The sequence below is a fragment of the Camarhynchus parvulus genome, chromosome 7 (assembly GCF_901933205.1).
Source record: "Camarhynchus parvulus chromosome 7, STF_HiC, whole genome shotgun sequence".
Taxonomy (NCBI): domain Eukaryota; kingdom Metazoa; phylum Chordata; class Aves; order Passeriformes; family Thraupidae; genus Camarhynchus; species Camarhynchus parvulus.
In genome coordinates, this window is record NC_044577.1 from 13,781,790 (window position 1) to 13,799,425 (window position 17,636).

The 17,636-nt window shown below is 41.6% G+C and overlaps 1 protein-coding gene across 5 annotated transcripts in view; it reads left to right on the forward strand.

The window, feature by feature from the left end:
* PIKFYVE (phosphoinositide kinase, FYVE-type zinc finger containing) overlaps positions 1–17,636 on the forward strand; it is a 64,733-nt gene that overhangs the window by 15,741 nt on the left and 31,356 nt on the right. For 4 of the 5 annotated variants that reach the window (XM_030952799.1, XM_030952798.1, XM_030952802.1 and 1 more), the window contains exons 7-14: positions 761–850; positions 3,734–3,872; positions 6,464–6,621; positions 7,431–7,542; positions 9,902–10,049; positions 10,543–10,710; positions 15,969–16,031; positions 17,272–17,401. In XM_030952799.1, coding sequence (XP_030808659.1) covers positions 761–850; positions 3,734–3,872; positions 6,464–6,621; positions 7,431–7,542; positions 9,902–10,049; positions 10,543–10,710; positions 15,969–16,031; positions 17,272–17,401 — 1,008 coding nt within the window. The remainder of the gene's footprint in view (positions 1–760; positions 851–3,733; positions 3,873–6,463; positions 6,622–7,430; positions 7,543–9,901; positions 10,050–10,542; positions 10,711–15,968; positions 16,032–17,271; positions 17,402–17,636) is intronic. The other variant, XM_030952801.1, reaches the window with a different exon arrangement.

Sequence of the window (17,636 nt, forward strand, 5' to 3'; positions counted from 1 at the left end):
TCAGACGTGGCTCTGCTCTTTGAACAGGTGGAACACTGAGTTCCTGCTTTAACTAATTTAAAGGGCCATGTTCTTTAAAAGTGAAGGAGTGGTGTACTGTGGGTAAATACAGCTACTCAGGTAAAGCTGCATTGCTTGCAGTTTCTCATGAAGAGCATTTATCATGCTAGGAGCATTTATTGTGCTGGAGCACAGCAGGGTGGCTGTATTAGTTGGCCTGTAGTGGCTTAGGTCTGATACAGTTTTGCCGACAGGAATTTCTTTAGATGGTGCTCCAACATCTGCTGTCCTTCCTCCTGGGGTGGAAACAGAAGGAGATTGGGATCAGATTAAACAGTTACAGAAGGTTGTCAGGCTTTCTTGGCAAAAGCTGTCTAGCAGTAGCTATGGGTAGCGTTGCTTGGATTGCAAAGATGGTATGCTGGAGAGATCTAGTGCCAAAGCCTCTACTAGCAGCCTGGGAAAGGAAGATGTGTAAGAAAGGGAAATAGGGGAAGCGGGTGGGAAGGCAGGATGATACAGGAAGTAGGAATAGTCTGTATTGTTTAAGAGTTGAGTTTGGAAGAAGACAGGAGCACTGTCTTCCAGATACCTTTGGCCTACAGATGGGGAAAGCTCTCCCTGTTCCCTTGTTGATTTAACAATCATGGGTGTGAGTGAGAGGTATCATGACAATTAATTGTACTTTAATTACAGTTGTTCTGATGTGCTCGATGTCACAGATATCTCAAACATCTCTGCCATGCTCCTTTCCCTGCAGTTTGATTCACCCAGACTCTTCAGCTACCACGTTGTCTGCACGCCTTGGGTCTGTCCAGGAGGATGCAGGGAAGTCACCAGCTAGAAACAGGTAGACTCATTTTTTCTGAAAGTGCTGTTTCATATCTTAGATGGGACATCTCACTGCCCTTATGGAGTGGTAAGGAAGAACCATTTGTGTACCTATTTATGTTAACAAATATACTGCTTCTGAGGGCCTGTAGTTTGCTGTTGACTTGGTCAAGCAGGAGTGGTGGTGAAGAGGACAGGAGGGGAAGGAAATGGCTAAGAAAAGTACACTTCTGAGGAAGCTGAAGAAAAGGGAGTAACACCTACTTGGTGATGGGAGACAAAAAGACTCAGGTCAAGGAGGAGCAGAGGTGTAGTTTTTGTTTATTTGTGTGCATCCCCATCTGCTTCCTTTGCTCTTCCATTAAGGGTAATCTTGTTTAAATTACCAAACTTCCTCAGGCTAAAATCCCTTCATAGATCTTTATGCAAGAGTGTTAGGATGAACTTGAAAGTGTTCATGAGAGCTTTAGTGTAATTTGTGAGTACTTGAGCTTAATCCCACTAAATAGGCTGGTATTAGAAGTACAAGTGGCTCTCACTTCACAGTGCTTCTACTATGGCACTGGTTGCAATGCTTTTCTTATGGTTAAATTAAGGAAATGAAGGTAAGGCAGAGAGGTGAGGAACAGAGCAAAGATAATTTAGATTTCAAAACTGGAATTGGGACATTCAGCAATTTCTTTGCACTGGTGTTAGAGGAATACGCAATGTTTAGCAGTTTGGAGGGATCTGGCAGGACCACTGAAGACAGGGGAACTCATTTGAGAAGGATGCTGGGTGTGCTGAGAAGGATGCTGGGTGTGCCTTTTGGAGAACGATCTGCTTGCAGCCTTTATCCTTCTGGGTGATGGGAATAGTTAGGAGGAGATGCACACTGACTGTACATCTGAGACCCAAAGATCTCACCTTGGGGAGTAGAATACTGGTGAATAATTGAGTACCAAAAATCAATATTGGGCAATCACGGCAAGGAGCCCAGAATTAAAAGTCCAATGCTAAATAACTGCTGTAACTTCAAGACATGTCTGAAACCTTGAGGATGGCCTCATGCTTCCTGTTTGAATATACCCCTATTTTAAAAGGCTTTTGCTGTTTGCTCAAATATGTGGTAGTAGGATGGTTCTAATCTTGATCTGGCAGGCCCACATTGCTTATTCAAGTGAAATTTTAACTCTGGCTGTTAAATAGAGTCACCATAAGTAGTTGTTTGTTTGGGCACATGTAATGATGAGGTATAACATATCTCTGTTAAAAATTCTGAACCTTTGGAAAACAAGCTGCTGGCTTTGGGTTAAGTGATGTTAGCCTTTAGATCTTCTCAAAGCAGCTGTAGCCATTTCTTTGAGAGAAGCTTGACTATTCCTCGTTCTGGAGGAAATGAAGCAGAAAATATGCCGGTTGAGTGCATTTAGAGACAGGTAACAGAAGTTACATATTGCTCTTTGTTTTCCCTGTGGGTGGGAAATGTGTTATTTGTTCTCAGTCTTGATTTTTATGAGGGGGTAGAAAACCCCAGCAGAACAGTCAAATGTTGCAAGCAGGGTTCAAACTGGTCCCTTGCAGGTCCTTCTAAAGCATAAGCATTTCCATGGCAAAATCTCCCTCTCTGTTTAAAAAAAAATATAATAAAGGCCTCAATATAATTGGTGATGATAAAGATATAGATGTGAAATGTCACTGTTCTAACTTGCTTACACCCAAATAAAAAATCCCTACTACTTACAGGTATGTGGCACAGTTAAGGCAGCTGTTGCAAAACTGGCAGGAGTACTTAGTTATGGACTTCCATGTCAGCCTCATCTTGTGCATTAGGACACTTTCTGTTAAGATGCATTACTCTGCAGTATAAAAACAGAAATAGGGTGGCATTGCTTTCTTCATGCCTGGGCTGAGCTGCATCATCCGTGGAGAATTTTTGGGAATAATTATAGTCTGTCTGTTAGCCAGTTAGCAAGCTCTCCAAAGTTACCAAAGTTTTGTTCCAAAGGCTAGAGGCTAGCAACTGTTTTCATGAGATTGGTGCAAGCCTCCTCAGTCAGTTCAGCACTGGTGTTTCAAGTTTCCCTGTTGGTATATGCAGAAATGTTTTCCATCCTCACTCCTTAGAGTGCTGTCAGCACTGATAGGTTACACTGCAATTGCTGCTATATGATGAGAAGTTGCACTCTGGTTATTCAGAGTCTCAGGTCTAGTTGTGGGTTAATGGAGCAGAAGGTATCTGGAACTTGTTTGCATTTGTAACTTCGCAATGATAATTGCAAAATGGTGTGTTTGTGCTTGGGTGCACAGCCAAGATTTCCTAACAGCTGTGCTGAGATAAGGGGGGTGCTCCATGTCACAGTACAAGGGGGATTGCCCGCTGCAGAGACTCCAGCTTCAGAAAATGGTTTAGCCACTCTGAGGAACAAGTGCTCAAACTTCAAACTCTGCAAGCTTCCAGCTATGTATTTGAGAGTTGAGGACAAGGAATTTAAAATGGGACGAGGAGAGGATGAAGTAGCAGTGCTTTGTTACAGGGATCTGGGTATTGGCCACCCTTGCTTGACATTTGTCTTCTCTCCAAACTGCTGGAGCTTCTAATTACCCAGAATGCCATCCCTTCCCCAGTCAATTTAAATATAGACATGTATGAATTGGTGTGCCTAAACTTAGTTCCAGCTGCTTCATACAAGATCTTTACAGAAGTTTATGCTTACCTTAGCAGTTCCAAAGCAATACACTTGCTTCCTAGGAACGTGTCTTCTGCTTTGACAAGGGAGGAAGCATTAAGCAGTTTGTACTGACAGGAGTGAACAGTGTCCCAGGCTTCAGCTGGTTTTTAGTATGCTAGAAGATAAAGGCCTGCTGTGGTGAAGCACCACACGATGAGTACTTACAGTGGAATTGTTCTCTGTCCCTGCAGGTCAGCCAGCATCACTAACCTGTCTCTGGACCGCTCAGGGTCCCCCATGGTGCCTGCCTACGAGACCTCAGTCAGCCCCCAGGCCACTCGCACTCATATGAAGGCAGAGACCAGCGAGGATGAGCGCAAAATCCTTCTGGTACCTTTCACGCTTCTCTTTGCCTTGCTCTGTGAGGACAGTGAAGTTTGCCTTCCTTGTGCCATGCAGCAGGAGTATTTTGCTGCCTTTTAAAGCTCTTCTCTAAGCACTCTTACCTGGACCTCTCCTCCAGGGGGAGCAGAGATGGAGAATATTGATGCTGCTTTGGACATTACTGTCTTCTTGAAATAAATAATAGTTTTATGGGGTTTTTGCACTCAAATGTTTACAACTTTAGTCTTCCTAAGTGTGGAGTTGGTGTATGGTTGCTCTTTGAATGAAACCTGTCGTGGTTGCAGCTGTAATGCAGTGACCTGTTTTTGTATTTCTTCAAGTTGAGATTTTCTTTTTCATAGGCCACATAATCAGGAGCTTTAAATGGCTGCTTTGAAATAGTTACACCATGATGAATAAATTAAAGGCCTTAGAGTTTACTGGGCCAAAACATAATTTGGTCCCTCTTTGTTTGCAGAATAAGTAAAAAATTTTGAAGAAGGTTGTAATGATTACTTTTTAAAAGAAAAGTCAATATACAACAGTGTTCTGTGTAATCCTATTATCACTTCCCCACAGAGGCAATATTGTAGGTTGCAGTTACTGTATAAATTTCTAAACAGTAAAAAACTGTTTTGTTTCTTTGAGAGAAAGAAAGGGAAGTGTTTCCAACAAATAAGGCGAAGAAGTTGCAGAGAAGGGAAGGCAGTGTTTTTCACACATTGAAAGATTCAAGATTGTGCCCCATTGCCACTTTAAAATCAGGCTCATTCTGTGTTACCAGGTTCTGCCTGCTGTCAGCAGTATGCATTCAAGTGTGCCTGAGGGTATAGAAACACTAACTCCTGTTTAGTTGCAAAACTCCTTTCCTAGTTCCTGAGTAAATGGATAACCACCTGAGGGAGAAACATATTTAAGGCATGTTTTTATACCACTCAGCTTCACAGATGTATGTTAATGCAGGAAAAAGGAAATTCAGACCTCTGTGAATGCAACTTGAATCAAGATGTTCAAGTCTCGGTGCTCATTGGCTTTACTTTTTTGATTTTTTTTTTGGTCTATTTTCTTTCTTGAGGAAGAAGAGGACTGGTACTATTTTGTTCGTGTAAGAGCAGAAGACCGTGCCAATTAATGAAGGATTTTCTATGCATTCCTACTGTTTTTTTAATACCCTTACTGTGTGGAGTTGGCCCTATGTCAGGAGTTAATTTAAAGGCTAACCTAGTCCATTCAGAAGACTAATGAACTTTGTTCATGAAATAAAGGTAGAGAAGGTTGTATGTACATTGGGATAAGCACACACTTCAGTGAACTAGAGGTCAAAATCCTTGTGTTGGAAGGATTGACTTTGTTCTGCCAATTTCTTCAGTTTGCTGTATTTACCAGTTCAAGACAGCTGAGCTGTGAAGCCTCCAGTTGCATCAAATTGTGTGATCCTATCGTGTTTGACTCCATAGCTGGTATGGAAGGGGAGCTGCTGGCATTGGTTTTAGGGGAATACCCAGAACAGCCACTGCTGGAACTGAAAGCAGAAAGCCAGTCCAGCAATAAAGTGGAGCATAACTCCTGGGCCTCAGGGCACCCTTTGGAAAATGCAATAATGTGACAGTTAATTGGAGAGCTGAAACCAGTTAAAATGTAATTAAAGTTCTGTTACACAAAAATAGAATAAATGAGGCATTTGGGAAAGTGAGCTGCAGCATCTCTTCTCCACACCTTGGGGTGGTGTGCCGCTTGGTCAAAATAGTTCCAGATCCCAGTTTCCACCTGCAATAATGGCTTGTGCTGTGCTAATTGAGAGTACATATGGGAAAACAAAAGTGGCTAGGTGCAGAAAGACAGCTCAGTATGGATGGAGCACAGCCTACAGAAGAGTTGGCACACATGTTTAGCAGGCTCCAAAATAAGTTCTAGGTATAGACTGAAGTGTTCCAAGTAGTGAGGGGAAGAGATTCACAGATTCAAAAATGGTTAATTGAGTTGGGAGGAATACACGTTTTTTTTCTTAGTGGCCAAAGCTAACAATGCCTAAAAAAGCTTCATAGGCTAGCAGTGCCTAAAAAAGCTTAATAGAAGCTGGACAATACAAAACTGGATCCTCAATAAGAGATAGTATCCTAACAGTGAACATTGCTGTGTTAAGTACTTGCTTTATATCTGGTTTTGATATTGGACTAATATGTTCACAATGCCTGGGTTGAGCACAGGTAATATAGCAAAACGTTCTTGCCAAGGATGATGTCCTCTGTGTTTGCTTACACCTCCTGAGTTTAAGAGTGGGTGCAAGGGGACAGTAGTGAGGACATAAGCATTCTGCAGGCAGTACAAAAGGTTACCTCATCAAAACCCCTGTATCTCTCACTTTGGTTTTTTTATTGTTCTCAACTGGATATGAATGGAAGGAAATAAGGAGCTGATTTTATATCTGTCTGTTATTTCTGTTTGCACTTTTGCATAGGTTATGCTGAATGGCTTAGATTCTGTGCCTGTTTATGGAGGGCTTTTGATTTAGAAGCTGACCTGAAGGCCTGGGTTGATGCCCTTGGAACCAGTGCTGAGATTAGGCTGGTAATTAACTTGCACATCTCCCTGTCCAGGACTCAGTCCAGCTGAAAGATCTGTGGAAGAAAATCTGCCATCATAACAGTGGTATGGAATTTCAAGACCATCGCTACTGGCTGCGGACACATCCCAACTGCATTGTGGGAAAAGAGCTGGTCAACTGGCTCATGAGAAATGGGCACATAACCACGAGGTAACGCTGATGCTTTAGGACAACACGTGTCCTCTGTCTGTATGAGAGGAGGTTGTGAGTTTGAGCTGATGTAGGGTACCTTAGACTGCAGAGATGGGCCCCTTTGCAGGGAGATGAGAGAGAAAACTTGAATCTCCCCTTTACTGTCTACCCCGGAGTAAGTTCCATTCTGACTCCATGTGCCCCCAAATGACAGGGCATGGGAGGCTGTCCGGTTTGGAAACCAGTATGGGAGGTAGCCCACCAGTATGGTGGGACAAGTATCACTCACATGGAGAACAGTGCATGTATTACGGAAATTGTCCAAAAGTGTTCACTGCTACTCCAAAGAGCAAGTCTGCCTCTGGGATCAGAGATCAGTAATAGTGTTTGATAGCTAAATTTTCAGTGGAGCTGGCAGACTCTTAACCATGTAGGTGAATATAAACAATCTTGTGTATTTAATTATATTATAATGGGATAAAATGGAGATGGTTCTTAAGTGTAGAGCGACAGTCCTCCCACAGAGATGATCAGTATACGTAACTGAACAATACTAGCGGAGCACAAACAACATGTCTTAATCATATGTGGGACACCTCAGCTGAGTTCAGAGTACTGGCAGTCTCTTTATTTAGCTTCATGCATGAATTAGTACATCGTGCTGCCTCGCCACAGTATTGTAAATAGTGTCTGTTAAACATGGGAATGGAATAGCAACAGGTCAAATGGTGCATAGCAAATGACTCTTCCCTTTTGTAGTGTGCTTGTATCATAAACCATATGTGTTTAGAGCAAAACATAGAAAACCATCTCTATTATACTTCCAGGGTCCAGGCCATTGCCATAGGACAGGCACTGGTTGACGGACGTTGGCTGGAATGTGTCAGTCATCATGATCAGCTCTTCAGAGATGAATATGCTCTCTACAGACCGTTGCAGGTAAAAGGAGTGGGAAAGCTGAAAGATACCATTCTTCTTGGATTTGGCTGTTGACTAGAATATTTTCTAATCCTGTTCTCAACAGCTGTAGTATGTTTTCTAAATCAGGTCTCTTGTACAGAAAGTAGGTGTCTTGGTTTGGAAAGACAGGAGTCTGCTAAGGAAGGCAGGAGCCTCCCCTGAAACTGAGAATGTAAACCCTCCCCACCCCTCCGAATTGCTATAATTTTAAATTAAGGGGATCTCAGGCAAAGATATGGGAGCAGGCAATAACAGTTCTTTAATAGGGAAGAAATAAAAAGAATAAAATAAACAATACAGTCCACTGGAACAACACTGACAGAGTCAGAACCCAACCTGACACCCTGTTGGTCAGGGTGTTGGTGGCAGTCCGATTGAAAATGTGGCTGCAGTCCTCTGAAGTATCAGGTGTGGTTCTGTTGGAGCAAGGGGGTTCTGTAGAGAAGGATGTAGTCTTCCTCTGAAGATCCAGGAGGAAAAGGTAGCTGCTGTTCCTCTGGGGAATCTCGTGGAGAAAAAACTGAAACTCAATTTCAGAATCTCGGAGTATATGGGGTAGCAGTGCTTGGCTCCTCCCTCTGGGCGGAGCATCTCACGATGGGATGTTATAGTTCTTATCAGTCATGCACCGATATTCAATAGTCTGTTATCAGCGGAGGTCCCCTCCCGAGGAAGGTGTGAATGTGGTCATTCAAAGAGAGAGATAAGGCAAACTGCTCACTTGACAAGATAATCAGCCATACAGATGGTAATGGAAAACATCTTGCATGCAATCTTCAACAGTAGGGGGCCAGACCTTTTTCCTTGATGGGTTGAAGCCTGAGGAAATTTCATTTGCCCAGAAAGCTTTGGGGCTGTCCTCTGTGGAGAATGAGATGTTACATGTGCTGCTGCTTAAAGTGAGGGAAAGCCCAGGCCTCTCGAGGTGGACATCTTCCACAGAGGCCTCAAGGTGGCACAGTCTGTGCCTGTGGCAGCTATGTGCAGAATCTGGAATCTGTGTGCACTTACTGGTGATGGAGACACAATGGTGATCTTCTGTTTCAAAATTCCTTTAAAAAAATTTCAAATGGATATTTTAGATATATTGGTAACCTTCTTCTGATCTCCAGTGATGGAGTAATAAGGAATTCAGTACCTTAGCCACATGATCCAAGTTTGGGATGAGGTCTTTTTCATGCCTCTCAGACAGGACTAATTACCTGAGGGGAGGCAGGAACTAGGGACTAGAGATTCTGTCTTACTATACTTCACTGGAATCAAACTTACTGAGGCGTAAGAGCAGTCACTGGCCTGAGAGATTGTATTGGGTTTTTTAGCTTGAACAAGATAGCTCTGTAGCCTCTCTCAACTGAAAACATTCAGTTTCAGTTAAGAGCCTTTCATGTTCTTCAGCTTCTTACAATGACAAATGGCTTAGCTGTCCCATGTTCTTCAGACAGAAAGCTTGCAGCCAATAGCATTTGTCTGCCTCATGCATTTCAGTCATATGGACACAGTCACATGACTTCCTTAAGATTGCTCTGGGTTCATCTGATAGCTAGTCAGCTGTCTCAGTATCCTGATAAAAACTTGCTCTTAACTAGCAATTCCTTATGCATCCCTATTTGTAAGGTGCTTATGTTATATGTTTAAAGTAAATTCTTGTTCTCATCAGCTGGAAGCACTGTCTGATCTCAATTCTTCTGGACAAGAGTCTGGAGAAATGGTGTTGTTGACTCAGTTGCTTGCTGCACTCACTTGCAGCCAAAGGCATGATAATGATAACTTTGTTTTGAGGTACCTGGAGGCAGGAGGAAGGCTAATGGAAATTACTTAGGTAGTCTCCAGGCTCTCTGGCAATCTGGCCAGTCTTTGCTTTGACACAGTAGGCCCAGCTAGAGTCCATCTTGGGTTGAAACTCTTGGGGCTACATTGGTCAGTTCAAGAATTGCTCCAGTAACTTAGAATCAGGCTCCCCCAGAAGCTGTGCCTGTTGGTTTCTGGGTGAAGGATAAGGCTGTCTCCCACCTTGGCTGGAGACAGCAAGCTTTCAAAGCTGCTTAATTGGATGTGATGACAGAAATTATGCAGTGTAATGAACTTGTCCTTTAGTGCCACTTAGTCACAATTTGTTTAGAAACAGAGTGTAGGCAGAGACTGGGAATTTTAAAGTACTTGTTTCTTGTCCCAAAGAGTCCCTACTTCATACCAAAGGGGGTAACTCTATGACTAACTTGGCTCAGCCCACTGAGAGTATCCTGTGAGTTTAAAATGCCTGACCTGCATTTGTAGTAGGCTGCTTAATATTTCAGCAGAGCTGCACTTTAATAACTTTTCTCCCTTCCTTGTCTTCTAGAGCACAGAGTTCTCAGAAACCCCATCTCCAGACAGTGACTCTGTGAACTCTGTAGAGGGCCACTCCGAGCCATCCTGGTTCAAAGACATCAAGTTTGATGACAGTGACAATGAGCAGATTGTTGATGAAGGGGAAGACAACTCAGCCAGTAAGTTTCATCTGAGTCTTGTTCTCACTGTGCCTTCTCCCCTGTTGTCCCCAGTCCTTCAGGACTTGGTAGTTTAACTATGTCTTGCTTTATCTGTATGTGTTTCTGTGTGTGTGCTTGGGGCCATAAGGATCTAAGAGAGCTATAGCCTGTCTAGTCTTCCACTTTCTCACAAAGGATATAGTAGTTTGAATTTAGTGAAACTGGTAAAGCTTCATACTTCTAATGAAGGAGAAGCATGTAAATTGCTGCCTTCTGTTTCTCAGGCAGACTTCTGCTTGATTTGGGTCCTATAGTAGTGCACTAAAGAATGTCCAGTATGTCAGCATGCCCACATGAAGACAAGATTAGAGCTATGAAAATACTGTATTCCTATATTATTGCACACTGGTCTTTATGTATTAAAGACAATTTTTCTCCTCTCTGGTACCCTCATAATACCCATTTGAACCCTTCTCCTCCCTGTATCTTCCCCCTCACCCAACACTAAAAGACTCCGCCAGCCCTAGCAAGCGCACTTCAGTCAGCAGCTTCCAGTCCACAATGGACAGTGATTCGGCCGCCTCCATCAGCCTGAACGTGGAGCTGGACAACGTCAACTTCCATATCAAGAAGCACTCCAAGTACCCACATGTGCCCCCTCACCCTGCCGACCAAAAAGGTACGAGGTAGTCACCAGCTGAAGTTGCACATGATGGAGAGCTGGCCCTAATATTATTGACTTATTTGGACACTGCTTACGTGGCTGTCTTACAGAGGGGAAAATATGATATTTAACTGGCACTTGCTTGCAGTTTTGGTGTGCTCACCTCTGAGGAGGCTCAATAGACCTGTTGAAATGCCTTCTCTGCAGAGTGTGTAACTTCCCCTGTGACTTTCTCTTTGCCATTGAAGCAAAGTCTCTTGCCCATGCATAATATACAGATCCACCTATGTGTTCTGGCTAACTGGGGTGGAAAAATAATCCACACATAAACCAGTTTGATACGTGACTCTACAGTTGGAGATGGAACTTAAAACAGCAAGCAAGAAATAAAACCTCAGAGAACAAAAGAACAAGATTAACTTGGAAGAGTTCTGTGCTGACGTAAAATTGTACCTTGATAAGCTTACATTTTCCAGAAGAATCTTACTGATAAACAAGAAGGCCTAACTTAATCCATATACATAGTATTTCTTCAAAAGAGATCATCCACTTAAGTAGGAAGAAATCAAATACTTGGTGCTGAAGGCTGCTTTTGAAAGGATTTTCCCCTAAAGAAGTACTAAATTGAAAGACTCTGTAAGCAACATCTTTATGGAAGAAATAATGTGCCTGCATGTTGACAGCTGCATTCTCTAAATGATTCAAGGCCTCTCTGAAACTGAGGCTTGCCACTGGCTTGGGTCTAGTATATTTTAGTTGCTTTACATGTTGGGTAGTAGTGGCTGTCTTTGCTTGCTTCCTTACATAAGGTTACATCAGCTTTGTAGACTTGTTTCTTTGGTGGCTTCTAAGTAGTTTTTAATTATTGTTTCACCACACCCTTTCAGTGTTTCTGACTTTGAAAGATGATCCAATGTTAAATAATTTGCACTCTTAATTCATTCTTCTGTAAAGTCTAGCAGATCTCATGTTGCTATGAATCAGAATGGAACAGCAGCCTTAAACTTGCATACAGATTGCATATTCTGAAATTGAAATGGTCTCTGAAGACATTGAGGGAGGAGAAGCAGTCATAGCTGACTTTCCAAGTGTGCTAGACATGTGGGGCACAATGAGAGAAATTAGAGGAGATATTTATTGGTGCCTACTGTAGTCACCTTTTGTTATTTGCTAAAAATATGTCTAGAAGGAAGGAATTCTAATTGCTTGTTTTCTGCCAAAGAGAAAAGCAGAACAGTTTCAAAAGTTTGAGTTGATGTCAAATGATCCAAAAATGGGTAGTGGGTTGTCAGCACTACTCACACCAGCTCATTATTCATTCCTTTCAGTTTGTTTCCAGCAGGTGCCCTAATCAAGTGAAAAGCTAATGCATCCACAGGGAAGGAAAGCTGAGGAGAGGAAGATATACCAAAGAATTCTTTTTTGGAAGGAGGGGTGCTGGATTAAGTGACCTTGAAACAGGCCCAGGTGTGCTGCAGTATCCAATGAATTTGCAGCTGTAGCAGGTTTCTTTACCAGTGTGTGATGACAGTAAAGCAGGCAATAGTCAGTTTGGCTCTGTCAAATGTTAAAGGACTTGTGGGGTGTTTGTCTGGTTTCAGACACATTTCACTCTTTATCTCTTTATACAAGGAGCAGTACATAATGAAGGGGAAATGTAAGACAGCCTCTTGCTCCTGGAAACTGTTGACCAAATCAAGGCTGCTCAGAGCCAGAACTCTTGTGAGTTCTTGTGAGAAAGCTCTTGTGAGAAAGTTTTTAATAGTGGAGAGCTCAGAGAAGATCAGTGGAAAAGGCATGTGGTGAGGGGACTGAAAAGAGAAAGACTTCTGCCTTGAATTGTGTATGCTGGCAGCACTCTCATGTCTTTGGTGAATCTCTGCTGGTGTTTGGTATATGTTCCTAAAACTTGTGGTCTCTTAACCAGGTTATTCTGTAGGAGTGTAATTGGCAGTAGAAAACTGGTAACAGTTTCTTCCAAGAGAATGGATTTCCCTTGAGGGGATAGTACCAGTAATAGGCCCAGAACTGGGATAGGGTGGAATTGTCATGGAAGTGCACTGTGGATAGGTAGGTATCCTGCAGCTTTTTGAAAGGTCTATGCCTGCAAATACAGAGAAGTTAGTGAACCTTATTTATTTTGTTCATGAATTTTATAATTCCTGGCATGAGAATCTAGAGAAAAGACCTAATCAGGGAGCAGCAAATTAAAATGAGTGACAATATCTTGAATAGCAAGAAACACTTCTTGGCAATAGACAGACCGAAACTTTGTGGGTAGCGAGGAGTGACAAAATCCTACACCAAATGCTGCAGTGCTTAGGGTAGTGAAATACATGACTTCTAAGACTTGGTTCTGTAAATATTAAATTCAGAGGCTTTATGTAATAAAGTTAATATGAAGATTTTCACCTTGTCTTTCTGATTATCCTGGCTATTTTTAAGAAAAGGTGCCATCTAAGATGCTAGAATATCACAGTGATTAGACAGCCAAAACTGGATAGTTAAGCATTTGTGTAAAATGGGTGGTTATTTTAAGGACAGAGTTCTATATTTAATCAGTGACATGAGGTGTTTGCCACTGTCAGCATCAGTAACTTCCCTGTGACTGTTATGAACACACTATTTAGTTTGATTGTGTTGGAATTGTCTCTTGTCCTTAGACTGGCTGACAGTGACTTGACTTCCTTTGAAATAATGAAGTGAAACTGAAGATCCCACTTTCCTTTTGAAGCTGTAATTTAGTTTCCTTAGGACTGTGTAAATTCCAGTAATTGCATTGTGGAGAGGACTGACAATAGAAAACACCAAGTGTTGGAAGTTCAGGTCAGCTTTGATCTAAGCAATTTGTGGGTTTCTCAAGTGATTAAGGAATATGCCATTTCCCAGTCACAGAGGTCAGCTGCTTTGAAGCAAGGGCCATGATGTATCCACCAGCTGTGATTTAGCACGGAGTGGTTTGTATATACTCTAATGGCAGAACTTTCTTGTGGTGTTACAGGCTGACTAACATCTGGTGTGTTTCCATGAAATTTGGGTGACTCCAAGTTAGCTGAGAATAGTGACTCATGTATAGTATCATCTGCCTAAAGACATAGTATGTATCAGAAGAGGAAACAAAATGAGATTATTTTCTGCATTTAAATTGGGAGATTACATGATAAATTTTATATATGGGGTTTAGTTACTGTTTTGGAAGAGGTTCAGTTAACAATATGCAAAATTCTATTTTATAAACACATTTCCAGACAGATATCCGTGACCATGGTACCAGGTATTTTGGGTATTTTTGATGCTTGAAGGTAGTTAGGAGGGGGAAAGAGAAGATGATTTGAGTAACCATATGCAATTCCTTTTTAGTGTTGCTTGCCAAGGCTCAGTGTGCTGTTGCCAGGAGCCCTTTTGCTTCTTCTTTTGAGAAGGTGCTTGGGTTTTCACATTATAAAATAAGCTACAGAAACATTTCCCCATCGCCCTTCCTCATTTAGTGGAGCATGATGCATGTAGGGATGATGTGAGGTACAAAATGTGTGTATTAGCCACCCTAAACCATCTCAGACTCACACTTATGAGTGTGTTATCTGTCTGGGCTAAGAAGGGGTATGGTATCTTACCTTGTCAGGAACTTCCTCTGGGAACCAATTAGAAGTGAAGTTATGGGAGCTGAAGTTGTATATTGAAAAGAATAATAGAATGGTTTGGGTTGTAAGCAACCTAAAAGATCACCTAGATGAAAGAACCTAGATCATTACAAATCTAGAAGTGACGTGGAGGTGCTATCTGTGTCTTTGTCCAGAGCATAACTAAGGTTAGGTTTCAGCTGGGGATAACTTCTGCTTTGGCTTGCCAGTCAGGGGTCTGTGCCAGACCTAATTTGTGTGTTTACAGTAAGAACTTATGCTCTGAGGCTGTTGCAAGAGGGAGAGGGATGGAGGTGATAGTATACGTGCTCTTGTGTAGGTAGAGCATCTAGATAGTCAGAGAATGAATGAATGCTGAGGGTGGGCCAGCTTTTATCAAGCAGTAGTTTATTGTAATGCTGAACTCTAAAACTAAGCAAGAGATGAAAGAAATCTCAAATAACCCGGAATCTACAAAGGAGGCTTGTAACTTCTCTTTGGTACACGTATCCTCTATTGAGTATCTATTTGCAAACAAGCTCAGATATTTTAAATGGTGGCATGAAAGGGATGTCCTGAGTGCTGCTGCTCAGAGCCTTGTGATTGTTTATGTCTTGTCAGCTTTCTGTTGTTTTCTGTTGGTGTCTGAAAGCAGCCTGGCTTTGTGTTCTGTTTGTGATGGGTCTGGAGCATTGTCAGGAAATGTGATAAAGAGTTGGCTTTGGGCTTCAGGTAGTTGTGCTGTATGAGCAGTTAGGCTACTGCTCTTGTTTTCTCATTGTAGAATCCCTTTTTGTATAAGTGAGGAGCCAATTAAAGGCACAACAATGAATGGCTTCTGGAGAAAACAAGCTTTTTGTCTGCATGAAACATCAAGATCTAGCAAGCTAAATGAGGGTAGTAGGTGGAGCTTCAACCTATTTCAAGATATCACAGAATGTTCTGAGTTGGAAGGGACCCATCAAATCCAACTCTAAGTGAATGGTGCATACAGGGATTGAATCTACAACCTTGACATTATTAGCTCTAACTATATTTCCCACATGTAAGGAATCTGTCTCTTGCTCTGCTTTGTTTCTGGGAGTCCATCTCTGTCAGCATGGATTCCTCAAAACACTTTGACCTGTTCTGGACTTGAGACTTTCAGCTCTTGAGAGGCAGGCTGTCTTCTTGTTTTTGCGCTGTATATGATAAACCTTATGGCTGGTCTCTCCCTCAGTCTGAGATGATTCAATGGAGTGGGTCACCAAAATGGTTTCTGAAGCTGCATTTTTAGACCTGAGTGAGGAGGCCATTCCCATGGTGTCTGATCACATCTTAACATGTTTATATTCTGGTCTAGAAAAGGGTGGTCCATGTCAGTTGGAAAATGCACTTTAGTTCAGTCTTGGCTCATGTCTACTTTGTTTGTTTTGTTTCTTCACATTAGTAAGCACTGTTTTCTTGTCATTGTAGAATTTTTGATAGAACGAGAGGATATTATTGTCTTAACCACTCACCAAGCTGTTGCTAAATTGGTGACTAAACACTTGTATGAGTAATGCTGCTTCTTCTGGTGTGGGCGTGTACATTGTAATTATATGGTCGCACCAGTGTAACCTGTCTTTTTTTTTTTTTTGTCTCCACCTATATCCCTCTTCTCTCTTCTTTCAGAGTACTTGAATCCTGAAAACGGAGGGCAGCAGATGTTCTCTATAAGTGACGCTTTCATTAAAGGTAAGGAAAAACTTCAATTGCTGCTGTTGTGTGTTTTTTAATATAATGATGGGAATTCCTTAATACTCCTCTAATAAAGCACTGACTCTTTCAAAATATTTACTCGGCAGTAAATCTGAACTTATTTGTGGCAAAACTGACGTATAAACTATACTCGGACTTTTTTGAATGCACTTTCAAGCTTAATTTTCTTTCACTTCTCAGATTCCTGCATTCAAAAAGACTCAATGAAAAGCTTTTACTTTTTTAAAAAAAAGAGTGTAAGTGGCAAGTTTGTTCACAGTTTCTACACCAACAAATTTATGTAGCTGATTTTTAACTTCCTGTGCAAGCAAATGAAGATGTGATACAATTAATTGCACTTCTTCTACAGAGTAGCTTAAAGCTTCTTCTCTTAAATCTTTCTGGGTTTCTTGTCATCACCACCATAGTCAGTGCCTCTGAAATGAAAGGCCACTGCATGCACTTAGGAGTTTTTAAACCCACGTGCTTTCCGGTATCGTGACCAGATGCACTTGTGGGCTTTTTTCTTATTCCCCGTTAATGCTATTGATTTTGGTGCCCTCAGAAGAGGAGGAAATAAGGGAGAAACCGCAGTGTTTGTCTAGCCTGAAAAATAGAGTCTTGGATTAAACTGGTGTTGAGTTTTTAACTGAGTTTTTGCAGAAGGAAGGAGGAAATCAATGTAGGTTCTATTAATCTTCTATACAGCTAATTTTTGTATGTGAAGCATCTGGAAGAAGTTAATTGTTATTTTTTAGGAGACTTTTTCTTCAGTAGTCCTCCTTGGATTGCTATTGTCTAAAGATTTTGCTTAACACTGAGGAGTTTTAAGCTTGATCTCTGAAGGCTTACATACTTGCTTGATGAACATTTATACACTACTAGTATAAATGACTTATAATATCGTCAGCCAATGTGGAAGTTTATAATTTGCCTCTATAATATCATAATAACCATGCAGGAAATAACCCAGTAACTCTTTCAAAGCAGGACTGTGCTGAAGTAACCTCTAATTTTGATACTGCAAAACAGAGAACAGTTCTAAGGAGTTACTACACAATATAGTAATTGAAAGTGTCAGTTCCCCTCATACTGAGGACCATGACATCTACCTTAAACTCAGTACTTACTAGGACTTACATCTTAGTAAATTCTTTCCTTTTTGAAGCAGCCTTTCAGAAAGACACAAGCGTTCAACTGTGACCTTACATTAACAACGTTTGTTTGTCTCTTGCAGAGTCGTTATTCAACAGGAGGGTGGAGGAGAAGTCCAAAGAGCTCTTATTCACACCGCTAGGCTGGCACCACAGCAGTCTGGATCTGCTGAGAGAAGAGAATGGGGAGAAACAAGCCATGGAAAGGCTGCTGTAAGAAACGTGGAAAAAGGAATTTGCAAATCTTGAGTAACAATTTCTGAAGCCCCTCTATTCCATCAACTTTCAGTGGGACTTGAGTTACAGTAGGCAATACAAGGAAATAATTTGCATTAAGAACACAGCATTTTTACATATATTTTGGTTGGTTTTTTAAAATCTTGTGATGTTTATATGTAGAGTACAGGACCAAAGCTGACTGTAGAACATTCTAGGCAACTGTTCCTTC